Below are 24,546 nucleotides of genomic sequence, written 5' to 3'. Positions count from 1 at the left end.
AATTATCATCTATCACCTTTCGCATTAAAACCACAGATTATGGGAAAAAATCATTTTATTTCTTTTTTTTTATTTACATACAATGTTTATAATAAAAAACATAAACTGCGTAAAGAAAACGTATGGAGTATTTATTTAAATACACTGCGTTCACATAGACATGGCCACTGGCTACAACACGACAATTATTAAGATACAGACTGATAAGGTATTAACATGGCATGTTGCATACATGTCTTATTATCATCAACAAACGAAACATTCCGCTTACAATACAAATTTAATTAACAATCTTTGGTACAATTATTATTATGAATTCAACATATATTATAAAATTTTTAAGAGGGTAGTACCTCTTACGTCACGCGACGTCACGTTCTCATGAGGTACCGTACAAGCATGCGAACAACGTAATACTGGTTGCATATACGAACAAAATCAACGAGTATTAGGTACGAATAATATATCTAATATGTATATTTTTTTCTCATTTACACCCTCGATTGCTAACAGACAATAAAGAGAGCAAATAGTTTATTGTCTATTCCGATTCGTTCTGTCCCTATTAAAAATTTTATCGATTGAATCTTGACCTACTTAACAAAAATTAGATACCAGTCTAAGTACAGGTTAATCACACCAGAATATCATCAGTTGGAACAAACTATCTAATTCTTAATCACGCTCGTTATGGTGGTACTGTCCCGCAGGTTGGTTATCGAAGAGAGACATTTTCAGCCTCTTGCATTTGGCTCTGCGATTCTTGAACCAAAACTGTACGTTCTTTGGTTCCAGCCGTGGGAATTTTTGACGGTAAGGCATACAGTTCAACTCTTCGGTGTATTTTAATATCAGGTTGTGAGAGGGATGGGTGTTGAGAGAAAACCACTGCTCTAGTCTGGGTACTTCCGTGACCGGGTCTATGAAGGTGCGGTTGCGCTTCCGGCGTTCGTCTGCTGTCAAGCTCGCCATCCCCAGAGCGCTGGAGCCGGGAGGCGAGGCCGCGGTATGGGACAACCCGGGGATGTAGTGACTCATGTACATGATGCTGTGGCTAAACATCGAATTTGGCACTAGGGGGAAACCTGCCGCTAATCTTTCTATACCGTCGCTGGGAGTGCGCGACAGCAAGGGAGTATCTACGTCTGGAGAGTTGCAGTAACGCTGAGTTATTTGTCTACTTGCCGGCGAGTTCATGGTGCTCCCGTCGAAATGGCTCTTCTCGTTCTCGGGATCAAGATCGTCTTCTTCCATGTCGGACAGGTTGATTTTGTTGTTGTTGATGTGGTCGCCGGGAGAGTGATAGTTGATGGGTTCCTCCTTCGGCTCAACTTTGCACAACTCACCCTTGAACAAATTACTAGAATAATATTGCAAATATTAGTGAAGGTACCCGGCCACTTACTTGTATGTTTGGAGGGGGTGGAGGCGTCGACGGACGAGGACTGTTCTCTCTGGAGTCGTGCTTCCGCGTGGTCGTGAGCGACAGCGGTACCGAAGGACTAGAAGGTTGGACCTCGTTCATGTCTTCGTCCTCCAGATCAGATCCTGCATTCGAAAACTCGTCGGAAGTGTGAGAAGTCTGAGGTCCTCGCCTCGCCGACAGACTGTTCTTCAGTCTGTGGTCCCCCAGTCTCTCCGAGTTTAAGTACCCGTCAGAAATGAGAAAACCAGTACCGTTGGTGGGACTGTGGTTGCTGTACCCGTTCACCGCCAGATGACACGGCAATCCAGGAGTGACGTTCCTGATTTCGGCTCGTTTTTGGGCAGCTCTCGCGTTCTTGAACCAGTACACCACGTTGTTGACGTCCAGAGGCTTGCGACCCCTTCTGGACTCGAGACTGTTCAGTTCTTTGACGTACTGCTGGATCTGCTGACGGCTGGGATGTTGATTCTCGGTGAACCATCGCTGCAACTTGGGCAGTTCCAATTCTGGATCGAAACTGGTACGCATTCGAGTTTTTTGAGTCGGAAACTGGTTGTGAACCGTCTGCATGGCGGGATGTCCGGATTCTGATAGTGTGCGTTCTGGCGGTTTGGGTTGTGGTGGTACAGAGTACTGACTGGAGAAGGAACCACCGAACTGGGACCTCCCGGCTGGAGATTGGGGACTGAACTGAGTCGACCACCACTGATCGAATTTTCTTCTGATCTCTTCGGATATTTCCGGTACCGGAGCGCAATTCGGCGAAGAGCGACAAATCTGGGAGAGTACGATCTGAAAAATTTAACGGTGACGATGATGATGAAAAAGAGAGAGAGATGGATGGAACGCACGGTATAATTATGAGCGATGTTTGAGTTATATTAAATGTAAATTTGAGTCTTTGCATGTGGGTTTTTAGGGTGAGATTAGGGTACTTAACAACAGACGTTCGAAGCCGTGTTTCCCGGATTTATCTTAGGTTCAGCTACATTCAAATGAAAGGCGCAAGTGTTATGATTTATAAGCCGTCGTTAGCCGAGCGCTTTCTGGCGTTGTACTTATTTTTGAATCAGAAACTCGCTTTGTGGACAAGGATCAAGAGCCACTAAACCGAGTGAATGAGCATTGCACGTCTATAATCCGTCCCTAATAAATAGAACCCGGTTCAAAACACGGCTCACCCCACCGTAAGTGTTTGTTGTATTTTATCAATTGAAGAAGAGAAACGACATTGTTGGTGGGGTGGGGTTCAGATCTACTCCGTGCTGTAGGATGTAGAAGGCTTTTGATCTCATTAATACCATGAAATAATGCTACATAATCTTATTAAAAGCGAGGTTACTGCTATTCTCTGCACCCTTAATACATTCATTCCCGTTTAATTCTTAAGGCGCGCGCCTCATAACCGCTTTCCTTCGAAAAGCGAGACTCCTGTTTTAGCATAAGCAAAACGCGATTTAAACAAATCCAAATTATGCGTACCTCGTCGAGTGGACATCCAGACGAGATCAGGAGGCCGTGCGACTGCAGCAGCAGGAAACGCAAGAGTTTGTCCTTTATGTCCGTGAAAGTTCCGGGTCGACCCCGGAACACTTGAATTCTGAGGGTGGCGATCGTGGTTAGTTCGCCCAGTATGTCGCCGACGGTGACGAGAGGATCGTCGGATATCTGCTCGAAATTGAGCGCTTTCCAATTTTTAATAACTACGGAACCTTTGGCGGCGGCTGCACTGTCAGCAGAATAGCCTAATCGAAGCAGGGCAGCTTGCACGAGACTGTGAAAAGGGGTCCCGACCGGAATTATTACGTAACTATCGGTTTCCACCATGGGACGCCGTCTCCAAGCTCCGTGCTGCAGGGCGCGGTTCTCGTCCAAGGTGCAGATCGCCTCCACGATGCAGTGGACCGGCAGGGACTTGGCTGCAAAAGAACACAAAATTAACACGAATCTCCCTCCCTTAATCTACAATGTGGAATAAAATGATTTACATCTAGTTACCTTTGCATTACCCTTGCAAAAATACGAAATGCCGCTCTACAAAAAATAAAGGAAAGCCTAACCTCAAAATATATATCCAAATTCCAAATGTGATTTATTGCGAAGGGATGATATCAATGCAAAGTTGAGATTGAAATTAAAAAGGAGCTAACAAAAGCAAGTCACAGCTAGTGTTGAAAGTTGCCACCAACGTTTGTTAATTCAATTTAGTAAATTGTAACAATTGTCAATTCGATTGATGACATTTATTGACAGAACTAATAGTTCGGCACTTCGAAAAAAAAAGTAGAGCGGTCCAAAGGTAACTAGATGTAAATCATTTTATTCCACACTGTACCACCTCTCGCATGTTATTAGATCTCATCAGATATTAATTAGATCCACCGAAGTGTCAAAACTACAACAGATTTTATACGGAATATCAAAAAGTTAATAGAGATGTATCGAGTGGTCCAGATGAAATAAGAACTTGTGAGGTCAGTAAACATTTCTTCTGCGACTTCGTACAATGTAAGTGGAAGAGTCATTTGTCGTAGTGAATCGGAGGAGGATTTTATTTGAAGTGAACGATCTGACAGTGGGAATAGGATAGGATCGGATGATAGTTGAGTTGTGTATTTGTTGAGAACGTGACTGTAGGATTTTAGGTTTTTTTGTGGAGATCGTGGGGTGAAGAGAAGGATTTGATTGGAGAGAATGGAGTTGTTTGGTGTAAAGTATGTAGATGATCGTCAAGATGATTAAAGAGATGGAGTATAATTTGTGAAGTTGGTCGTATCTCAGTTGAAGTTGGCAAATGATGTTGGGTGTCAGTGTCAAAGTTAAAAAGTGCGCAGCACGATGGAGAGATAAATAGGTAAGCAGAGGCAGTTAGAGTGGAGAGCAACACGGCAGATGATCGCGCGATACTAGAAGGGCGGAATCTCCTCAGCCATAGCGAATTTAATGGGAACGTGTAAAGCGGAAAAGTATCCAGTGATAAGAAAGACAGACAGATCAATTGATAGCGGGGAGAGATGACAGTTAACGTGGCGGTATAGTAAAGATTTCTTCATTTCCTTTTCACCTTAAAAGATGACAAAGTTTGTTCGGTTTTCCTTTGCGCGTTTGAAATGCGTTAAGTCTCGATAAGGCAGTTAGTGATAATCGACCGGTCGAGAATTAAAGTAGCGGTAATAGAAGGCACCGGTAGGTAGTAAGTAATAAACCAAGACGAGGGGGTATTAGGCCTGGTGGCCGCCCTGTCTATGCTAATCTTGTTAGGTTAAGAAGGTTTCTGCATATTACAGAGCTTTAACTGGAGCAACCTAGACCTAGCCGCGCGTCTTAAGGATTAGTTGGCTCGAGTTGAGCCGGCACACAAAGGACGAGGTGTGCGACGTCACTCGTATGAAACAGTGAAAGGTCTTAATTTGTAAGTCGACGTTATTTTCGTTTTATTAAGGCGATGTTGGGGCCGGTCTTACGATGCAGATGCGGCGAACGGCGAACGCCGAACGACTCAGCTCTAAATCTCAGGGATCCGGCTGCAGGATCCGGCCCAGGACCTAATCCTGTCGGCTTACCGCGCTGTGTATAGTCCACTAGTCGCTAATCCCACCGGCTCTAATCCAGGCGGGCTGACCAGCGTCTTAACTGGGGTTCATATTGCCTTCCGGTCCTTTGTTCTAGCCTGGCTGATCAATAATGCAACCTTATAAATAATAAGGCCGACTCTAATAACTGCGTTACGGAACGTCGTGACCTCCGGACTTATCCGACTTGTCTAATTGCATCGCCTTCGACGGTGCACCCAAAAACTGAAGGAAGAGTGCCGTCGCGACATGTAGTTTCAGCACCGGTGCCCGCCAACTTAGCCAACTTACGCCGCCGCAATCAGGATTATGTCAACAAGTATTCGCTCGGTGGCGGCGAACTACAGAATCGACTGGTCTATTGTTCAGATAAGCACATTTTTATGTGATATTCCCTTCGACGAGGAGGCAGGATTTGGTTCGGCCACTCATTACAGATTACCTACGAAAAATCTTCCTCCGCTTGATGCCTCCACAAAGCGGCCTTGTTTCGGATTGAGGTTTCTTACTGTTTACTTTAATCCGGTGTCGTACTCTCTTTGTGCGACTTGTGCTTTTTTTTACACGACCGAAGGGCGGAATTACCTAATGTGCTGCTAACGTCCGTCGACACGTCCGGAGCAGCCGCGTCGTCGAGGCCAAAGCGTCTTACACAACAGCTTATTTCTATCCATTTTCTTATTAGCTTAAGTCTTGTTAGTCTAAAGTTTTAATTCGCGCAACTTGTAAAGAGTCGACAGTGGGAGGCGCGGAAGGGCTCGAAAGTTCAGTTTAGAGAGTGCGAAGGGTCTTCGAACCCGCAATACTGTTTACAATAAGTCCTCTGCCCTGCTCCGCTAGCGCGCTAATACGATTTCATGCTGGATTTGCGATAAGGATTTAAAGGAGCCACTTGGATTGCGAAACATCTTCGAACCAGAGTAACACACTGTTTTATAAAAGCTCCACTCGATATTGTCCGAACACCTACCTTCCTCAGTTTCTTTTCTTTTTTCGCGCAAACCCTGAAATCTCAACCTGGACCTGTATTAAATTGCACCCGTGAGCCGTTTTAATCGCCAACAGGTGGCATCCTGACGCGGTGTCATATTAGGTTTATCGTCTCGACGATGTCGTGTGACTCCTTTTATCGATTGCACTTCCGCAGTAGCGTCACACAGGTGCAACACACACACGCGACAATTTTATTTCATTACATATATTAAAAAACATTTTTTTTTTCACAAAGAGATTTCATCACTCTTTAGGATTTTGTTCACTTTTTGTCTCTAGTCTAAAAAATACGTTTTTGCTTAAGTACCTAAGTCTCGTCTTCTTTACAAGTTCTTAATGGATCTCGGAGCAAAACTCTTATCAGGCATAAAATGGAAGCAGAAACTACGATATAGGTTATTGTCAAATCCTTATTGCTGTATTGGGAGATCCGTCTCAGCATTTACAATAAGTTAAAAAGGCACAATCAGGGAGTTTCATCCAAAACAAAGAAAGCTGTAGTATTTGATATTTTCCAAGATTTATTTATGTAATCGATTAAAAACAAACTATCAAAAAATTACATCAATACGTAAAGAATTACTCGGTAGATTTTCTTACAAATGGTATGTTTCACTGGAGTGATCAATAACTATACTGTCTGACTCAAATGTAATGACTGTACGTGAAAGGGAATTAACTCACTTTTTAAACAGTATAATCGTGTCAAAAATAAATTACTCTCTATGATTTAGGGATATTCGTTACTAGGTTGTCATAAATTTGTTTAGGTTGGAGGCTATGTTGTTTCTGGTGACAAACAAAAGATATCGTAATCATATCAAAAATGTAAGGCAGCGAATTCCTTGTCACAGTTGCACATGGCTAATTTCTCGCTAAGCGATAGAGCTTTTTTCTTTTCACAATCAATTTTGGTTTCTGGCGGCAGATTTAGTTGGACTTAATCTCTCAATTCATAGTAATCAACCTTAGGTATTCAAAATTACTTTTGAAAATTCTAATTACACACAACATTAAAAACGTTATTTCCCTAAAAGTTTGAATTCTAGGGAGTAATTTATTTTTGACACGATAGTACCAAACGCTACACCTGCATTAGAACGTACAAATCAAAGATTTTTTACTCTTTCAATAAACAGAATCCTAATGGGTCCTTGAAAAACGGCAAAATCATTATTCTCACAACAAGATTGTTTTTCCTTTATTTAGGAGTAGGTATATGACGCCATCACTAATTATTTTTTGGAGTTTATCTGTGATGATCTAGGTTTTAGATGATCCATATCGACTAAGTACTTGTTTTGTTTCACTGTTAAATCTAGCGTTATCTACTTTATCCAAGACCGCAATTAAATACATAGTATTTTAGAATCACCAAGGCCAGGATCGTTTCGGTCTATCAAAAAAGAAAAATCAGGTTCAGAATTTTGTCCCTGGGATCACCTAAGCAAATAAACAACGTGATAATAACAAAAACGCTCGAAAAGAACACCAAACAACCTGTGTTATTTATTTTCTTATGTCTAAGTTTTACTTTACTGTTGAAACAACCTCTAAATTATGTATCCGATTTGAACATTATCTATTGATTGAATATTGAAAATCGCGAGTCATTAGTATTTTAGATAGCGCCAAGGTCAGGCATGTTTTAGTATTCTGATAGTTTTTTGATTTTCCTGCGAAAATGGTACTTCACAAAAATCAGATATGATTAAAAATAAAAGTCTCCAAAGTAAATTCTTTACTTGCGATACCACCAAGGCTAGATCATTTTCTGTTTTCTACAAGTTCAAAAGATTTGGAAGAGATTTTTATGTGAAAAATCCTTTCCTAATAGAAAGTATTCGAAGTATGCTGATCAACTGGTCTTTTAAAAATAAAAATTCCAAACTAAATTGTTATCCTAGGCAAAATAATACTCAAAGTGATTAGAATAAACAAAATAAGCTTCTAGTCTAGACAATATCCAATAACAGTTCAGAGATTATCTGGACGGTTACATTTTTTCTCTTGTCTTGCTTTTGTTTTACTTAACTGTCGCAACGATCTCTCGATGTGGACTTGTTTGAGGATTTATCTATCGATTTTATTGAAAATCGTCCTAGGATATTTGAGATATTAACAAAGAGTAAGGTCATTTCGCTTTGATCTTTGTGCGGACATGTAAAAGCTCAGGGAGCAACTTTCAGAATTGTTGTTAAAAATCGAACGAAGCTTCATAAATCATTTTACTTGAACCGTAACAATCTTACGCAGCATGCAGTAAGATTACAAGAAATAAAAAAAATCCAAAATGAATTTTCGTAAACATGACAATATCCCAAACAAAACATTTTTTGGGTAATATTACTTTTGCTTTCTATGAGATGAAGAAGTATCTTGAAAATAAAGTTTTGTCGTAAAAGTTTTAATACATACAGGGTGATTCACGAATAGTGTCTGATTTAGCGCCTTTATTCCTGCAACACAAATTACTCTCTCATAGAATACTTCGCTGTTTTTCAATTTGAATAAAATTTTGTGATCATAGTATGTAATCCGGTTTCAGAAAAATGATACAATAGTGTCAATCAAATGTGTCAAAATAATTATATTTTTGTAAATAAATCAGACACTATTCGTGAATTACCCTGTATATGTACTTCTACAATTGAACAAAATATCTGTTTGGAAGTTAGAAGTTTGTTTGGAAAGTTTTCGAAAATGTTTGTTTTGGGGTGGTGTCGAAAGAATTTGTACAGTGTGTATCTCGTTCGGGTGTTATCTATCGATCGAATTGAGAATCGTGATCGAACGATAGTCTCGAGTGTAGCAAGGGCACCCAGCTTAGTCGTCTTTTCGGGGCGAAAGATTTGGAGGCAGCTTTTTGGCTTTGGGTCGAAACGTCGTCTGGGGGAGGTATTTAATTTAAGAAACCCATTGAAAAATGAGGAGAAACAAAAGAAAATCTGTTGGTAAGCGGATTTTTGGTAAAAGCCATAGAAATTAATAATCACGTTAGCGTCCCGGCATGAGGCCGAACGTAAAGTGAAGCAAGTTAATTATTTCTTTGATCGTTTATTGGCTACTTAGAAAATATGAGGGAAACCCGACAAATATTCTTGATGAATATATCATTTCGAAGGCGGATGTGCACTATCAGAGTGTCGGTAATCCGCCCGCGCTCCCCGCCGGACGTTTATCTGCTTCCGGTGTTGATCCCCTTCAATCCGGCATGTTCGAGCTGAATATCATCCCGAGTCCCGGGTTTGGTCCGGCGAATGCAGCGCCTCGTCCTGCACATGCACGTCCTGATCCTGCCGCGTGCTTATCTCCTAGGATCGCTCATCTGTCTCCTCTCGCGTCCAACTTCGGGATTAAGCTCGGCTATCCTGTAAGCTCGCGCACGCACCCGCCCGTTCATGCAATCGGTGCAACTGCAAGGATTAATTACGTATTTCGTTCGGATGCAGATGACGGCCGAAGGACGACGGGATCACCTTGGCGACACCTAAGCCTGGATCAGACGGACCGCTAATCCGCCGATATGTTGGGGCTGCACGCCGCACTTGCCCACCATGAATACAACTATAAACCTGTTCACTTCGCCCGTCTAATCCCAATAATATACGGATTAATTCGGCTACAGATTAAGTTTAGCCATTGGTGCGTGTTATCGTCGTTTTCCAGAACTACACTACTTTCGGGACGCACCGCCCGCTGCCCTCCCGTTAATCCCCTTCATTATGCCGCGATCCCGAATGAACCGCCGCAACAAAACGCACTTCTTAACAACGTTCTCTGACGCAACTTCCACAAACTATTCGCTCTTTATCGCACCTAAAAACACCAAACCACGCTATTCTTCGACCAACATGCCGATCACTTTGTTCTTGACGCTCCACGACAACAAAGAGATTATATCCAAATTTCGATGTTTACGCTCACGGTGAAACTCGAATTTTCAAAATTGCGCTTGCAGGTGTTGTCGAACCGTTGCAGCTAAGCCGACTTCTTAATCTGCAATAACCGTAAACAACCCACTTACTGTTCAGGATCCTCATAATTCTAAAATATAATGTACCATTGTGCACGATGACCTTCTGTGGGTCGCGCTAAATTCTAAGATTGCTTTAAATTTCAAAAAACAGTCGACGACTGTATTACACATGGTGGCCACTAAAACATTTTTTTCTTACGTCAAAACTGTGGTCAAATGACAGTTTTACAAATTATTTGATAGGTATTGTCAAGTAGACAATGAATTGACAAATGGACAAGACAAAATTTACATTAGGATAATTTTCATTTCTCGTTTTTTGCAACCAAATGTACAGCACTTGGGTTATCCAAAAACTGTTCATTTTGAAATTTCGAAATTTTTCTATTCTACTTCATCGAACAATACTTTTCTGTCTTCCTTAGATTTTTATCGCAAGTAATTTTTTCATGACGGGAAAATTATTATTTATTTTGTTCCTTATTGGACACTTCGAGTGTTCATTTTTAATTAAAAACGACATTTATTCCTCAAGGATTTTTATTATAGTCGATTAAATATTGATACAAGTCGAGAATAAATTTCTTAGAGACACTGGGTATATTCACCGACTCGGGGTGCAACACAATGTGGTAATTGGGGTGTGAATTGTAAAGGACCGTAGCTGTGTCTGCTGCTTTCACGAGTTTGATCATTGGCTATTTAGCATAACCCTCTCTGTGGGGATGATTGACCAGTTCAACCCCTAACAGTTTACGGAAAATTCACCACCGATTTGAATCGTTTGGGTGGTATAACACGCCGTCTTTACACACCATAAAAATTCATACACCGCGAGAAGGGTCACCGATGTAATGATAACCACCTGTTGACCACTATAAGTGTAGCGTTTAAGCAAACACCCCGAGTATGACTATATAGGTTAAGCTGCACCTGAAAATCGATTCGTCAGATTGGAACACAATTATATTTTTTAATTTGGCAAAGATCGGATTAAGATCTTTACGCCGCCATGTGTGAATTTCGAATTGATCTAGATCAAGATATTTTTGTGAAATTGATAATGTGTAAAGGGAATTTTATAAAGGCGGGCTTGTTTTAATCTTATCTAATCAGCGCAATTGTGATTGGTGTTTTATTTTATTATATTATATGATTTTTAAATCATTTTTATACCGCCAGGAAATCAGCCATTCTCCTTTTTACTGGTTTGGTATTAAATAGAGCTATAAATCTGGTTGAATCTAGATTAAAAAGTTACTGATAATTTTTAAATCTGTTCTTTTTCTTACACAAAAATTTGACGTGGAGACAAAATCCCAAAAATAAAATATGTATATTTTTTTTAAATAATATGGACACTTCCAATAACATACAATTTTCAAAGTGGAAAGAATATAACAAATAGAGTAACAATGATCAATAAAAAATTAATAAAGAAACAAACTGTTTCCAATTATTTGTATATAATTTGTTTTTTTTTTTATTTGCACAGAATGGAGTACTTTATTGTTTTAATTTGTTTTCAAAAACTTTCGTTATATTTTTACACTTTTTTTAAAGAAAGAGTAGATTCATTACTGCTTCTCTTTAGTAAAAATATACTTAGCAAAATACACTACAGTGTTTCTTAATTGTTATTAATGGCCAGGCAATAAATTTCATTTTCAACAATTAATTTCCTAGTCCTTTCAGGTGTCTTTTAAGAGTTGTTACTCTTTAATGAAAGATTTATTTAAGAATAATTTAGTTAAAAGATAATACACTGCTTGGATAAACGTCATCGTCGAGGGTGCGTTCAAAAGCAGCAATATTCATGCAAGATGACTTTCTACGTAAAACTATATTTCTTCTTTTCTTTTGAAAGAAATTTTGTGTGGCTTTTAATTTTCTTCGAAATACATATTTACATCAAATCGATGTCCTCTTGTGTAGAAAATACACACACTGGGTTGGTCGTACAGATACGAGTATTTCTGCCGAGGAGAGTACGTTCAAAAACAGCAACTCTCGTCGAGTAATAAATTTCATTTTCAACAAATAATTTCCTAGTCCTAGTCCTAGTCTTTGAAGAGTTGTTACTATTTAATGAAATGTTTATCTAAGAATAAATGCCTCAAGAGATAACACAGTGGTCTCAGTTGCTGCTCGGACAGACGTCATGTTTAGGGTATGTTCAAAAACAACAATTCTAATCCAAGATGGCTGTCTACGTGAAATATTATATTTCTTATGAAAAAAGTTTTCATTTCGTTTTAAATATGTACATATATATATTTATATGATATCAACACAATACGCACCTGCTGCTCTTTATTTTGAAAATGAAACAACCTATGGTGTAAGTGTTTTCAACACTTTCTTATTGCTCATGTTAACGACATAGTTTGTGAGCATCTGGTATATCGGATTGTTTGTACAGATATTTCTGTTTCTGCAGAGGGTTTGGTGAAGTAAAACGAGCGTAGATGAGAATTAATATTTTTGTTATTGTGAGGGTGGGGTTGACAAATGACGCGTGAAGGGTAGCAAGTAATGTAAAAAGTTTGATAAAGGATGAATATCGAGCGATAGATGCATGTACGAGTATATCGTGTCCGTTTTAAAGCCGTTGAAAGGTGAGATGTGAGAAGAGATCTATCTGAAAGAAGCGACGTAGGTGTGTTGGGTTTTATGTAGAGAAGCATCAGTAATAAATTTGAGCGTTATGTTTCGAATTTTTCTTTTATATTTGATCCCTCGTGAATGTTAATCCTGCGCGGGCTTAATCCTCTACTTCCCGTCTGGAAGCAGGAGGAGGCCAGAGTCCCTCTAATCCCGGCTTCCTCTAATTCCCTACCTTCAGCTTAATCCAGCTTTAACTGGCCTACCATTGCTAGTCGGGTCGCTACTATCCCGTCGATGTGCCCGTATGGCATATGGGCAGACTGCATACCTGATCCGACCGCTGGATGTTTTTGGGTCGGGGTGTACCGGGCTGCAGCCGTTTCATCAATCATGAGCAGATAATCTGCTTAACGCCGCACAATCCGCTTCAATCCGACCGACGAGCGGGGCGGAGGGCGGCGGCCGCTAACCCAACAGAGGCGGCGACTCTTAACCCGCGATACCGCTCGTTCCTACCTGTGGAGGTCTTGGCCGCGTCGAACTCCTCTTTGACGGACGGCGGGGACCCGGTGCTCTCGAGGGGAGGAGTGCGCGGTGGCGGTGGCGGCGTGACGGCGCGTTCGGCTGACTCGCGGCTCGACCGGCCGGTGGCGGCGGGTGTCGTGCTCTGCGGAGACGGCGTCTTGCAGCTCCTGGTCAGGGCCAGCGCCTGGCTCTACAACAAACAAATCAAACGATTAACTCTTGCATCGACAAATCTGGACGGTTGACTGGTCTATTGCGTTTAATCTGGGTTAAGTGGGGTCAAAAAGCATCTGAATTCCTGAACGCTGCGTTTGCCAGACGGCCACCACTGCTCCGAACGAGGGGCCCTCCATAACCCCATCGCTGTATTCTTCTCCCCTTACTAATGCACTTTCTCTACAAAACAGCCGGCTCAGATATAAGAAGATCTAACTAAATCTGCATGACTCATAATTCCCTTAATCCGCATATAACAAGCATTTGTGTGCCCGTTTTTTAAGCCCGGGTTCTCAGTCTTCAGAATTAAATAAGCTCATGAACTTCCACCGCTCGTCATTACTTGCACAAATAAATCTCCCCGGAACTCCTGATCCATACTAATTTAAAAACAAAAACTCGACATCCACGCTGCACCGATCGTCTACTAATAAACAAGAATTAGTCGCAAACCCGACCGACATCTTCGTGCAAAACAACACACGCAAAAACTTCGCCAAAATCATTATCGCCACATCCTTGCCAAGGTCACAAGGAGTAAAACAACACACTAACGCGTATTTTCCCTCTATCAGAGCAGACATGCTTCATCGGATTTGGGTCAGCCAGGACTACGTGAAGTGTCTGGATATTGACCTTTTCCACCGGCTGCCAATTGAAAGAATTTTTTGCCCATCTAACGTTTCTCTGCTTCACAAAAATTAAACAGTATCGTGGAAATAAACCGTCTGTGAAGGTATGAGGAAAGTTATTAAAATCGCAGAATTATTACTTGTCTCGGGGAAAAAACTCAGCAAGAAAGACGATTGTTCGCAAATCGCTGCCACGACACTCTTTTATCGTTTCGTACGATGCAACAAAATCACAAATTTGATTTGTTTCAGAACGGAAACTGGACGGTATTAAATTTTTTTTAAATGCAACAGGCAGGGGAAACTGGTCGCGTTTGGACCGCGAAGATGAGGAGTTTAAATTATCAAGTGGCCACGTTTTGTACTGATCAATCTTTTCGTAAGAAAATAGTTTCGCGAATCGTCGAAAAGAACAAGACCTACTTAGTGCAACTCGACCGGTAAATTGATTTAAAAAAATGTACACGATTTTTTCAGGGATTAAAATAATTCAAAAGTACTAACGATGTATTTGTTTTCAACAATTTTTGTTCCTGTTAAAGACAAAATTAATTTATTAAAGATCCAGAGATTTTTTGATGTTTTGTCACTAATATAATACACTGTAAAAAATCATAATTTTACATTTAAATTTTACTTCTACAAATGACACACATAAGTCACAACAGCCATAAATAATATCTTATGGTTAAGACAATCTTACTTCATGTTAAATATTATTGGTGTAATTTTTTACCAAGAACTGTGTAAATTTGCATTACAAATTAATTCTGCTCTACGTTTTAAAGTATTGAATGCAGTGTAGTGTATACACAACGTATTCTGAAGTTACATCTTTACATAAACTTCGATTTTTATTTTTTATATAATATCGAGCATCTGAAAAATGTTATCATACCAAATATTTTTGGTTTAACTTTAGTACAAAAGCTGTGGCAAATATTTTTAAACAAATTTACTATATTGAAAAGTTTTGGAGTATGTATTTTGATCACAATTGGTGTAAATGTATCGTGCGTTCAAATGAAATCCTGGGCTGGGAAGGCGTTGGAAACCGTCGATCGTTTTACTTTTTTAAAGTGTAAATTGACAGTTGTAATTAGAGCATGTTGACAGCTAATCTAAAATTTATAAATAAGAAAATCTCTCTTTCTTTGCAATGTTTTACATTAAAAATAGTAACTAACGATTCCTATTCTTGAAACAAGTATCTAAGGACATCCTTTGCTAAAAATAAACACGTTCAATCATGTGCTGATTAAACATAAACAAACGTCATTTGTGTCAAACGGCGGGAAATTCAAACTTTACACCGTTCCAGGTGGTTTACTTTTTCAACGCCTACTCAGCCCAGGTTTTCATTTGAACAGATGATACATCAAATATGACACTTTTAGAAAAATCGCGACGTTTTTTATTTTATTGAAAATTCTTAAAACATATGTTGCAAATGATACCTACTCCAAATTTTGAAACAAATTTATATTATAACACAGTCAAAATATTGAAAAACCTCACTTTACACAAATTTTATTTTTTTTCTGTAACAAACGTGTCAAATTTAAGGAAGTTTTATCATATTAAGCACAAGAAACATTTTAAAATAATACGAATATCATCATAATTTCAGAAAAATAGTGATGTTTTTTTTATTGTATTGAAAACTATCTTACCCTATAATCAAATGTAATTTTATTTCATGTAAATTTTGATCCTAAGGCTTGTTTAGTTCTATTTGTAGCTATAAATGATACCTTCTTGAGGTGTAAAGTACCTAATAAATATAATGTAATAGTATATTACACTATAAGTGATGAAAGTGCCTGATTTTTCAACGAGCAATATGTATATGATATACTCTCGAGCCCCAGCGAGTGAGGATAGTATTGCGAGTTGAAAAATAGCACTTTGATCACGAATTGTGTATACTATTTTTTCCAACATCCCTTAACTGAGTCTCAATTTTAAATTTCTTTATAATTATTTTAGTCCCATATTTTTTGAATTTTCCGGATCTGGAGTTTCAATTAATGCAAATAACAGTGTTTTAAATTTTTATATTAATAAGTAGGTAGTACATCATTAAATAAATTTTCCTCACTAGTGAGTTTACTTTCTCCATTTTCCTCACTAGTGATGCAAACGCCTATTTTCCTCACTAAATTGAGTGATGAAAGTATCATTTTCATAATCGATGTTGGAAAAAATATTTTTCATATACATATTTTATAAATTATGAACAAATAGTTTTTTTTATTGTTAAAACCAACAATTTGAAATAATTTTATTGTACAAAACATATTTCATGTAACTTTATAACAATTTAATAATTACAGTCTACATTATTGCGTTAAGAAAGTAAAACTGGTTGCAATAAAAACGATATGATTGCCATTATTTGGGGTAAATTTAGTAAATACTTTTGAAGGGTGAAATGTCGTTTTTCGGGCAACTCGTACTGCACGTTAGCGTTATAATCATCAGCGCAAATCCGACTCGACTTTTAATTATGATGTTTAATAATAATAAGACATCGTTATTAGCCGTATAGATTGGTTTGACCTTTGGTGTTTTTGCAACATTTCTGTTTGCCAGAATGGCGGAAAAAGCGAACACAACAAGGAGCGACGTCGATAACGAAAAATTGGAGTTTGTCGAATTTTGCGTAAAAGATGGAAGGCGTCGAAAAAACTGTTGGGGACCATTATCTCCGAGATCGGTGTGAAATGTATGATTTGATGTAAATGAAATCGCGTGTTGTTGGATTTCGGCGACACTTCCTAATCGACTTACTCGTAGGTTTTTGTTCGAGGGGACGGCGAGCGTGAGAACTGTGGCGGCAGCAGTGGCGAAAAATCAGATCGCAGACGTAAGGAATCTGGTTCATTTTTGGTACAACGTGAGTGACAGGACGGCTATAGCTTAACTTCTACGAAACAGTGCGCAAAAAGTGCCAGCAGTTGTGTAAGTATGCAGGGCCAGAATAGGAGCATCGACCTGCCAGACTGACTATCGTCGCTGCCGAAACTGCACAGGGTTCCTGCTGATGGTGATGGTCTGATGGTACTCTCTCGCTGTTCGATCTCCCATCCCATCATGGTGCACCCTGCACTCTTCGCCTTACTACGCCTTCCACCTCGACGATGTGGCCGCATTAGCGCATCGACCATCGTCGGACCACCATTCATCACCATTTCGTACCCTTAACGGGGACCCTCCCTCGGATCTACGCCCGAATGCGATCTGATTATTTTTGCGTTTCTTCAACCTCCTTCAACCGGACGAGTTTCTCTAGATTCTGTGGTCGTAACAAAAATCGCTTGAGAGAAACGACAGGAAAAAATTCATTCAACAAATCCGAACTTTGTTGTTTGCGTTATGTTTGCGCGTTAGGCGACTTTTCCCTACTTCTTGTCCCACAGGGCAACGGTTAATTATTTTAATTGTAAACATTTTCTGTGCAATTTCAAGTGACGTAATCGAATTCGCGCAAAATATTTATAAACTGCAACGATAATCTCGTTTTCAACGGTCTTTCTTAAAACATTCTATCAAAAGTACCAGCAGACGTTCTAATTATTCGTATAAATTTAGAACTGAAAAATGAAGATTAATCGTTTAGTAATTAAAAAATATATAGGTATACAGCATATGTACAACATATGTACAGCACGTATTCGTCACATATATGGATGCCATAATATATCACATGGGTACGAGGTACGAGAATTTTTTTTCAAATTAGATTTGGATTAATGAGATATATCTAAAAAAAGTAAAAGTTCAATTTATCCAACGAAAACTTTTTTTTGTTATTGATCATTGATATTGATTATTTTTGTGGGGGTTGTGTTGAATTTTGTTTGTACGAGTATATAGCTGATTAGCTAATAAACGACATATTAATATTATCATTCGTCGATAAATCATTTCCCAAATAAGAAATCCAAAAACACTACAGAAATGTTAAGTACAGAACTTTTTCCTTAAAAATAAACATTTTAAATCCGAAGAAAAATAAGTAAAGTTTTTTCACTTTCTGGCAAATAAGTAAATTTTGAATGACTTTTTTCTTAAATTAAATTAAATCGAAGTAAACAAGTGTTTTTTTTAAATGAAATCTCTTTTCTCTTCTTCTCTCAATTTAACAATTATTAAACAAACGAAAAAAAAAAACGGTTATACGATAAATTCGTTATTTTAATTCGGGTGTTCATTTAAATTTATCCTCAAAGTTGACTTGAAGAGTCGATTGTGAACGCACTACTCACCAATCTGCATAGTAAAAACATAAACAAGGTAAAAGTGAGGTTAGATTTAAACAGCTGATCCGTGATCTCGATCTGTAATCCGTGGTGCGTTCACAATCGACTCTTCCACGCCTACTTTGAAGATAAATTTAAATGAACACCCAATATTTGAAATTAACATTAAACATTAAGTGTACCTTTTGGTTACAAAAAATATATATACAGCACAGTATTAATTTTTGAAAAAAATGCAAAAACACGTGAAACAGTTTTTTATATTCTGCGTCTTTTAACATATGTATAGAAAAAAAATTGGGTCAAATTTATCAAAGTTATGATGTCATTAATATTTTTTTCAAATGGGAAGCTACGATTCCGATTAGATTATTTGATAGAGCTTATTTTTCTGGATTATAAAAATCTAGTTTAAGTAGGGATTACATAAAAAAACAAATAAGCAAATTTATACAGAACGCAATAAACTTGATTTCAATAATAACTAATAAATAAATTAAACAATACTTTAAAGCAAGAATTTACTCTAAAAACTGTTTGACGTGTTTTTGCATTTTTTTCAAAAATTAATACTTCACGTTTTCTGAATTTTGTGCGTATACAGGGTGTAACAGAAAAAAGTGCATTTATTTTAACTGGTAATAGGACTCATTTACCACAACTTTTCTAAATTATTTTTTTTCGAAAACAAATTCTGAAGGGTTTTAAAAATTAATCTAAATTTACTAAAGACTTGCTTAACCGCCTATGGAACGATTTTAATCTAACTACATTTAGAAACAAAACAAACAACAGTAATAAAAAAAACAAATGAAAGTGAAACCATTTTGTTTATCAAATGCAATACGAAGGGAATAAAAACATTCAGTTTTTACGATTCCTGTTTAAAAAAGTTTTCAGATTTATAAAATTGCATTCAACGTCAAAATAAAGTGGGGACAGATGGCAAATCAATTTTGCAAATTCCAAGAAACTTTATTTAGAAAAGTTGTTGTAATTCATGACTACTATTACCAGTTAAAAAATGCATTTTTTTCTGCTACACCCTGTATATCATTTCTAATACATACTCAACTGTCCACATTCTCTTTCTGTTGGATAGTATTTGAAAAAAAAAATCTCATTGTTTCATTACAAATACGTCGCCAATAAAAAAATCTACAAATATGTGTTCCAAAAAATAAAAATATGGAAACTGAAAATAATAATGAACTGAAGTTCTACAAAATATTTTAAGTTTCATAAACAAGCAAATTTTGGGTGAATTATTTTTTATTTGAAACCTTCGTTTTTATAACAAAAAAAACGTCATGTGGGTTGATTTGTTTTTTGAGTTTTGTAGAAATTGTGGTCCTACTACCCTACTATTTCATTTAAAAAAAAGTAAACAGCATTTTATGCAAACTTTCTAATTAATTATTGATAAAAAACATTAAAATTGAAAATTAGGTAAATTAGATATATCTTTTCAAGTTTCATTCACGAATTATATATTATAAATTTTCAATGAAGTATATTAAAGTTTTAAATTGTCCCAGGCTTGTCTTTTATGAAAATTGAATAAGAGAAATTACGAAATAATCCTTATCGAGTTTTGATTTATAAAATTCTTTTTGTTCACTTTTCCGTAATAAAATTACGTGTGATCAACATTGCATTAGGGGACGATTTAAAAAATAATCATTTTGAAAATGATCATTATTGGTTTTGTACAAAATATAAAGACAATACTTACAATAGTTCTATCTAAAATCATTAAATAATTTTTTTTAAAAATCTGAAAACTGGATGGAATGTTTCGTACGGAGTTTATATCAAAATTAACTAAAAATTGGAACTGCAATATATGATAAAAAAAACTTGAAATATATTTGTATTTAAAAATATCCGCTGTTTAAATAAATCTGTTAAAAAATCCTTCCTTCTCATCTCTATTTCAAATTTAACAATTAGATTTAGTTATATATTTTTTTTATTAGGGCTTAAACTCGGACAACGAAAGAAGTAAAATAAAATAAAGAATTAGAATTACATAGTTTTGTAGTAATTATGTATTAATAAAAAAATACATCATTTTAAAATAGTAGAAAGGTATTTCGTACAGTCTTCAATTTTAGTTGAACATACAGAATAATTGTGATATCTAAATACCTTGTCAAATATTATTTTGTTTAAATAAATAAAGTGCAACACGTTACTAATTCCTTTTTATCCTCTTTTTTGCTACGGAAATTATAGAATTACATGATACAATAATTGTTTTGGAAAATATATTAACGAAACAAAATCCGAAATTATTTAAAATTAAACTCTCTCTCAATCATAAAAAAAAAGAAATGAATTTTGATTGAACTATTCGAATTCAAATGGGCTGTACACTCATGTATGCATTTTATGAAAACTGAACAATGGAACGTTACAATATAATCTGCATTAGTTCTTTATAAAGCCCTTTTCATCCTCTTATCGAAATGTAACACTGTCGTAATATAATTACGTACACATACAGGTGATCGAATACTATATGTTATATGGGGTGTTCATTTAAATGTATCCTCAAAATAGGAGTTGAAGAGTCGATTGTGAACGCACCACGGATTAGAGATCATGGACCATGTTTAAATCTAACCTCACTTTTTGCCTTGTTTATGTTTTTACTGTGCAGATGGACGAGTGGTGCGGTCACAATCGACTCTTCAACGCCAACTTTGAGGAGAAATTTAAATATAATGCCCGATATTTAACAAACGAAAAAAATGTCAAAAATCTAATTGTTCGTTGTAAAAATATGTACTTATCTATCACAGAATCATCATATAATTATGATAAGTTACAGACACCACAGTATCAGTCTTTTGTTAGTTTAAAAGTTTGATAATCGCTGTTTTACTTCCAACTCTTGCAAGAACAACAATTTTTGAAATAGCTTCGTAGAAATTTGAAAATGTAAACTGGGACCGTTCGGGTCAAACAAACGATCAGTTTTTAAATTTTGGTCGAAAAACCGCTGAAATTATCGAGAAAATAATGCGTTCAAATATTTATACATTCATGCGGAAACGGCGGTCGTCCTGGTTCCGGATGTACATGGCGATTATGGATTATCCTAAAATATAATGATGCTTTGTCCTGCAGTCTGACATAATGCAATTTAATAATATCGATAGTTAGGTAAAATGGTTTGCGGTTCCATCAAACGAATCATCGTCATGTACGCCGAATCCGGACTAATATTATTAATTACAAATTATGTTGCGGCCGTGATCGGTGTCGGAAAAAAGTCCGTCAAGGGTCGGGACGAATTCACCGTGTATCTTCCGACAACTGACCCAACAGCGTTATCAGCAGGAAGACGAAAGGTTGTAGTTCGTGGTGTTAATAAAAAAAGTCTGCGAAGCTTTCGGAACGTCAGCCAACAACATCTGACATTGTGTTTTATAGTCCGCGGCGGTTCCATGTATCAGTGTTAATGAATGCGTTATACGTACCAAATAATTAACTACGTATAACCAGTTTAAAGGGAAATAAATATAAGGCAATTGACACGGTAGTCCTGTTCAAAAGATAATTTTGTGGAATGACCGGTATACAGGACCGGTGCAACCTTTCATGTGTAACGCCCGGAAGGACATGATGTTTTTACCTGTGTTCCCACCTGTAGCACCCTATTCAAGCCACCCTCGCTTCATGATACCAATAAAACGGTTTACTCACGGGGCACAGTTTTATTATTTATTTATGACGAGTCGAGTCGGCGTCGCAGATATTTCGCTATCTTATCGAACTGGATTATTATTAATCCAGCAACAAATTCATCTCAGATCGCACGCGGATCCTCGACCGTGCAAGTCCGTTTTGCTCTTAATTGTCGCAGATAAATCGGTTCGAGCTTATTAAATTCCCATCGTACGTTTATTAGTGGTAATCAATAGCGCGCCGCGATTAGGCCCTTAAAAATTTTTTATCTCTCAGTTAATATTTACTAAATCTCGGTTCAGTGTATTGGATGGTAAACACTGCGCGGATTTATCTTGTGAACTTTATCGAATAAATAATTCTTTAAAAGGCGCAATTTCACTACAGCCGAAAAATCAAAAGGTACGACTGTACCCGGAGCGGGGCGGATGGACGCAATAAAAACTAGGTCTATCGTAAAATTTACAATTTAACAACAGTAACTTAAGAACATTTTCTAAAGGGGATCTCGACCGATATTCGACCAGATTAGGCACAGAAACGATTAGTATAAACCTATTAGTCATAAAGTTAATGCTTTATTTAATGACAACCTTATGGCGGGGTCCTCGTTCAGGTACCTGTCCCAGGTAAAATTCACAATGGTCTCTATTATAACGGCAAAACAAAACATTTTTTTAGTTGGCGCCTCAGATTTTCCTAATGCGTTAGTATCAATAGGTTATTTCTAATGTAAATTATGATTAGTCTAACAATGTGATTGTAAACCTAGTTATCACAGTTTTATTAATCCATTATTAAACCTCAATGTCACCGAGTTTTCGCAAATTTTCTTGGAGACGAATTTCGTTGGTGGTTATTATCTGGTGATAAATATCCCTACGAGGCTTTGATTTATAATCTAATAAAACATTTAAAAACAAACTGATAATAACGTGTATAATCATTAAAAAAACCTTGTTGGTACGTATCTCCATCGACGAATAAAAATCTCATTGGGTGTAAATTTTGTTCGGGTGAAATGTATTGTCGAGGAAGGAAGGAGTCGGGGTGCATCGATGCAGGAGTAATTAGAAATAAATGAGTAATAATAATATGTTGACAAATAGCAGAATATGCAGGTCATACAATGTAAAGTACAGGTAAAGTGGTTGTGACGTCTTTAATAATGTAGTACTAATGTGTAGGTAATTAAAATGCAAGTAAAAATAATGATGAGGGGTGGTGGAGTTTGTATTTAGGTTGGGAGAAGGGAAGTGGTGGTGAGTAACACGTGTCGTGTTAAAAATTTGTTGGGACAAAGCGGGTGTCGATATTCGAAAATAAAAATGTGAGTGAATTCGAATGAGGGCCATCAGTTTGATCGATTCCCGATCCGCGCGGGATAAAAGCTCGGCTAATCCGGGCTTGGGTAAATCCGGGATTAACGAGATATTCCGGGAACGGATCGAATCGGGGGCGATGCTGTAATGATTATTCAGCGGTGGACGGAGATTATCGAGTTTCGCGAATATTTCGATGGCAATTGTGTCCAATTTGAGCGGAGCTTAACGACGTTAATAAATAATTTCAGTTTTACGTGCGTGCATATGCAGAAAGAATTCCGTAATTGAGCCGAGGCGTACGGGACGTGATTAGGCTAATTAGGCGGCGAGAGGTGGTTAATTGTCGGCGGCGGTACCTGCGTGGCGACGTCTGCGAGCGGAGCACCCTTGGTGTTGGCGGCGACCCAGGCTTCGGCGAAAGTCTCCATGGCACTCTGAAAGTCCATCGTCATAGGTTCGGTTTTGGCGGAACTTAGAGGGACATGACGCAACGTGAACCGACGTGAACCGGCAACGTGACTGAGCGCTCAGACCCGGCTGCGGTACGGCAACCGCACAACGTGAACGCCCGGCAACGACTGAGCGGAGTTGTCCGGAGTCGAGAACTCGGGAGTTGCGGCGGCGGTGCGACTGCAGATCGGGGTAGATCGCGCCACCCCTTGCATGCGCTCACCGCGCAACACGCTTTGTGCTTTTAAAAAACGATCAACTGCACACTTTTTCTTAATGAATATGGCCGGCCCACCGGCCAACCAGATCTGGACGTCTCAATCTTCCTCGGCGGTGTTTCACCTGGAGCGGACCCGGGTCGGCCGGATCTGGGTCCGGGTGAAATCCAGGTGCGGACTCCTCACCGACGACGGTTTCATGCTTTTTTCCCCGACCGAAGCGTTTCTTGGAAAGTTTTGACTATTCGAGCGCCTGCGCCCCACACGACAGAGGAGCGTCGAGACGCTCAAATGAATAGATGTGTAGGCGGAGTTCCAGCGTCGGGATAGGCGGTTCTGAACAGAGGTATGTCCCACCCGCAACAAAGGGTTCAAGCAAATTATTCATCCCTACAGATTTCCGCATAAAATAAAATAAACTGCTGTAATGTGATGCACACGACGGGTCCCACATGCGGCTCAAACTTCTTCGTCCTTTTCGAACGTTATGCTTTTTCTATGATAATTTTATAACTTGACTGTCTTACTTCCAGCCGCACTGATACGATCGTGCCAATTTTATCTAATCGCAATTTACATATGCCATGAACATGCACAGCATATTGAAATTTGATAACCACTTTTACATTTCCAAAATCGCTC

General features: G+C 38.1%; 1 protein-coding gene across 2 annotated transcripts; it reads right to left on the bottom strand.

The window, feature by feature from the left end:
* Positions 1-37: 37 nt before the first annotated feature.
* dve (SATB1_N and homeodomain domain-containing protein dve) lies at positions 38-23,831 on the bottom strand. 2 transcript variants are annotated; one of them, XM_069060459.1, is made up of 5 exons: positions 23,593-23,831; positions 13,094-13,292; positions 2,909-3,345; positions 1,406-2,218; positions 38-1,347 (listed from the first exon to the last, which is right to left on the bottom strand). In XM_069060459.1, exons 1-5 carry the CDS (start codon positions 23,686-23,688, stop codon positions 676-678), a joined length of 2,217 nt encoding a protein of 738 aa, XP_068916560.1. In that variant the 5' UTR covers positions 23,689-23,831; the 3' UTR covers positions 38-675. The 2 variants fall into 2 exon arrangements, with proteins under 2 accessions (XP_068916560.1, XP_068916561.1); XM_069060460.1 differs by lacking the exon at positions 23,593-23,831 and adding an exon at positions 21,859-21,907.
* Between the last annotated feature and the right edge of the window lie 715 nt (positions 23,832-24,546).

This window comes from Tenebrio molitor, chromosome X (assembly GCF_963966145.1).
Source record: "Tenebrio molitor chromosome X, icTenMoli1.1, whole genome shotgun sequence".
NCBI lineage: Eukaryota > Metazoa > Arthropoda > Insecta > Coleoptera > Tenebrionidae > Tenebrio > Tenebrio molitor.
Note: the sequence above shows the minus strand (reverse complement) of the source record. Positions and strands in the feature narration are given on the sequence as shown.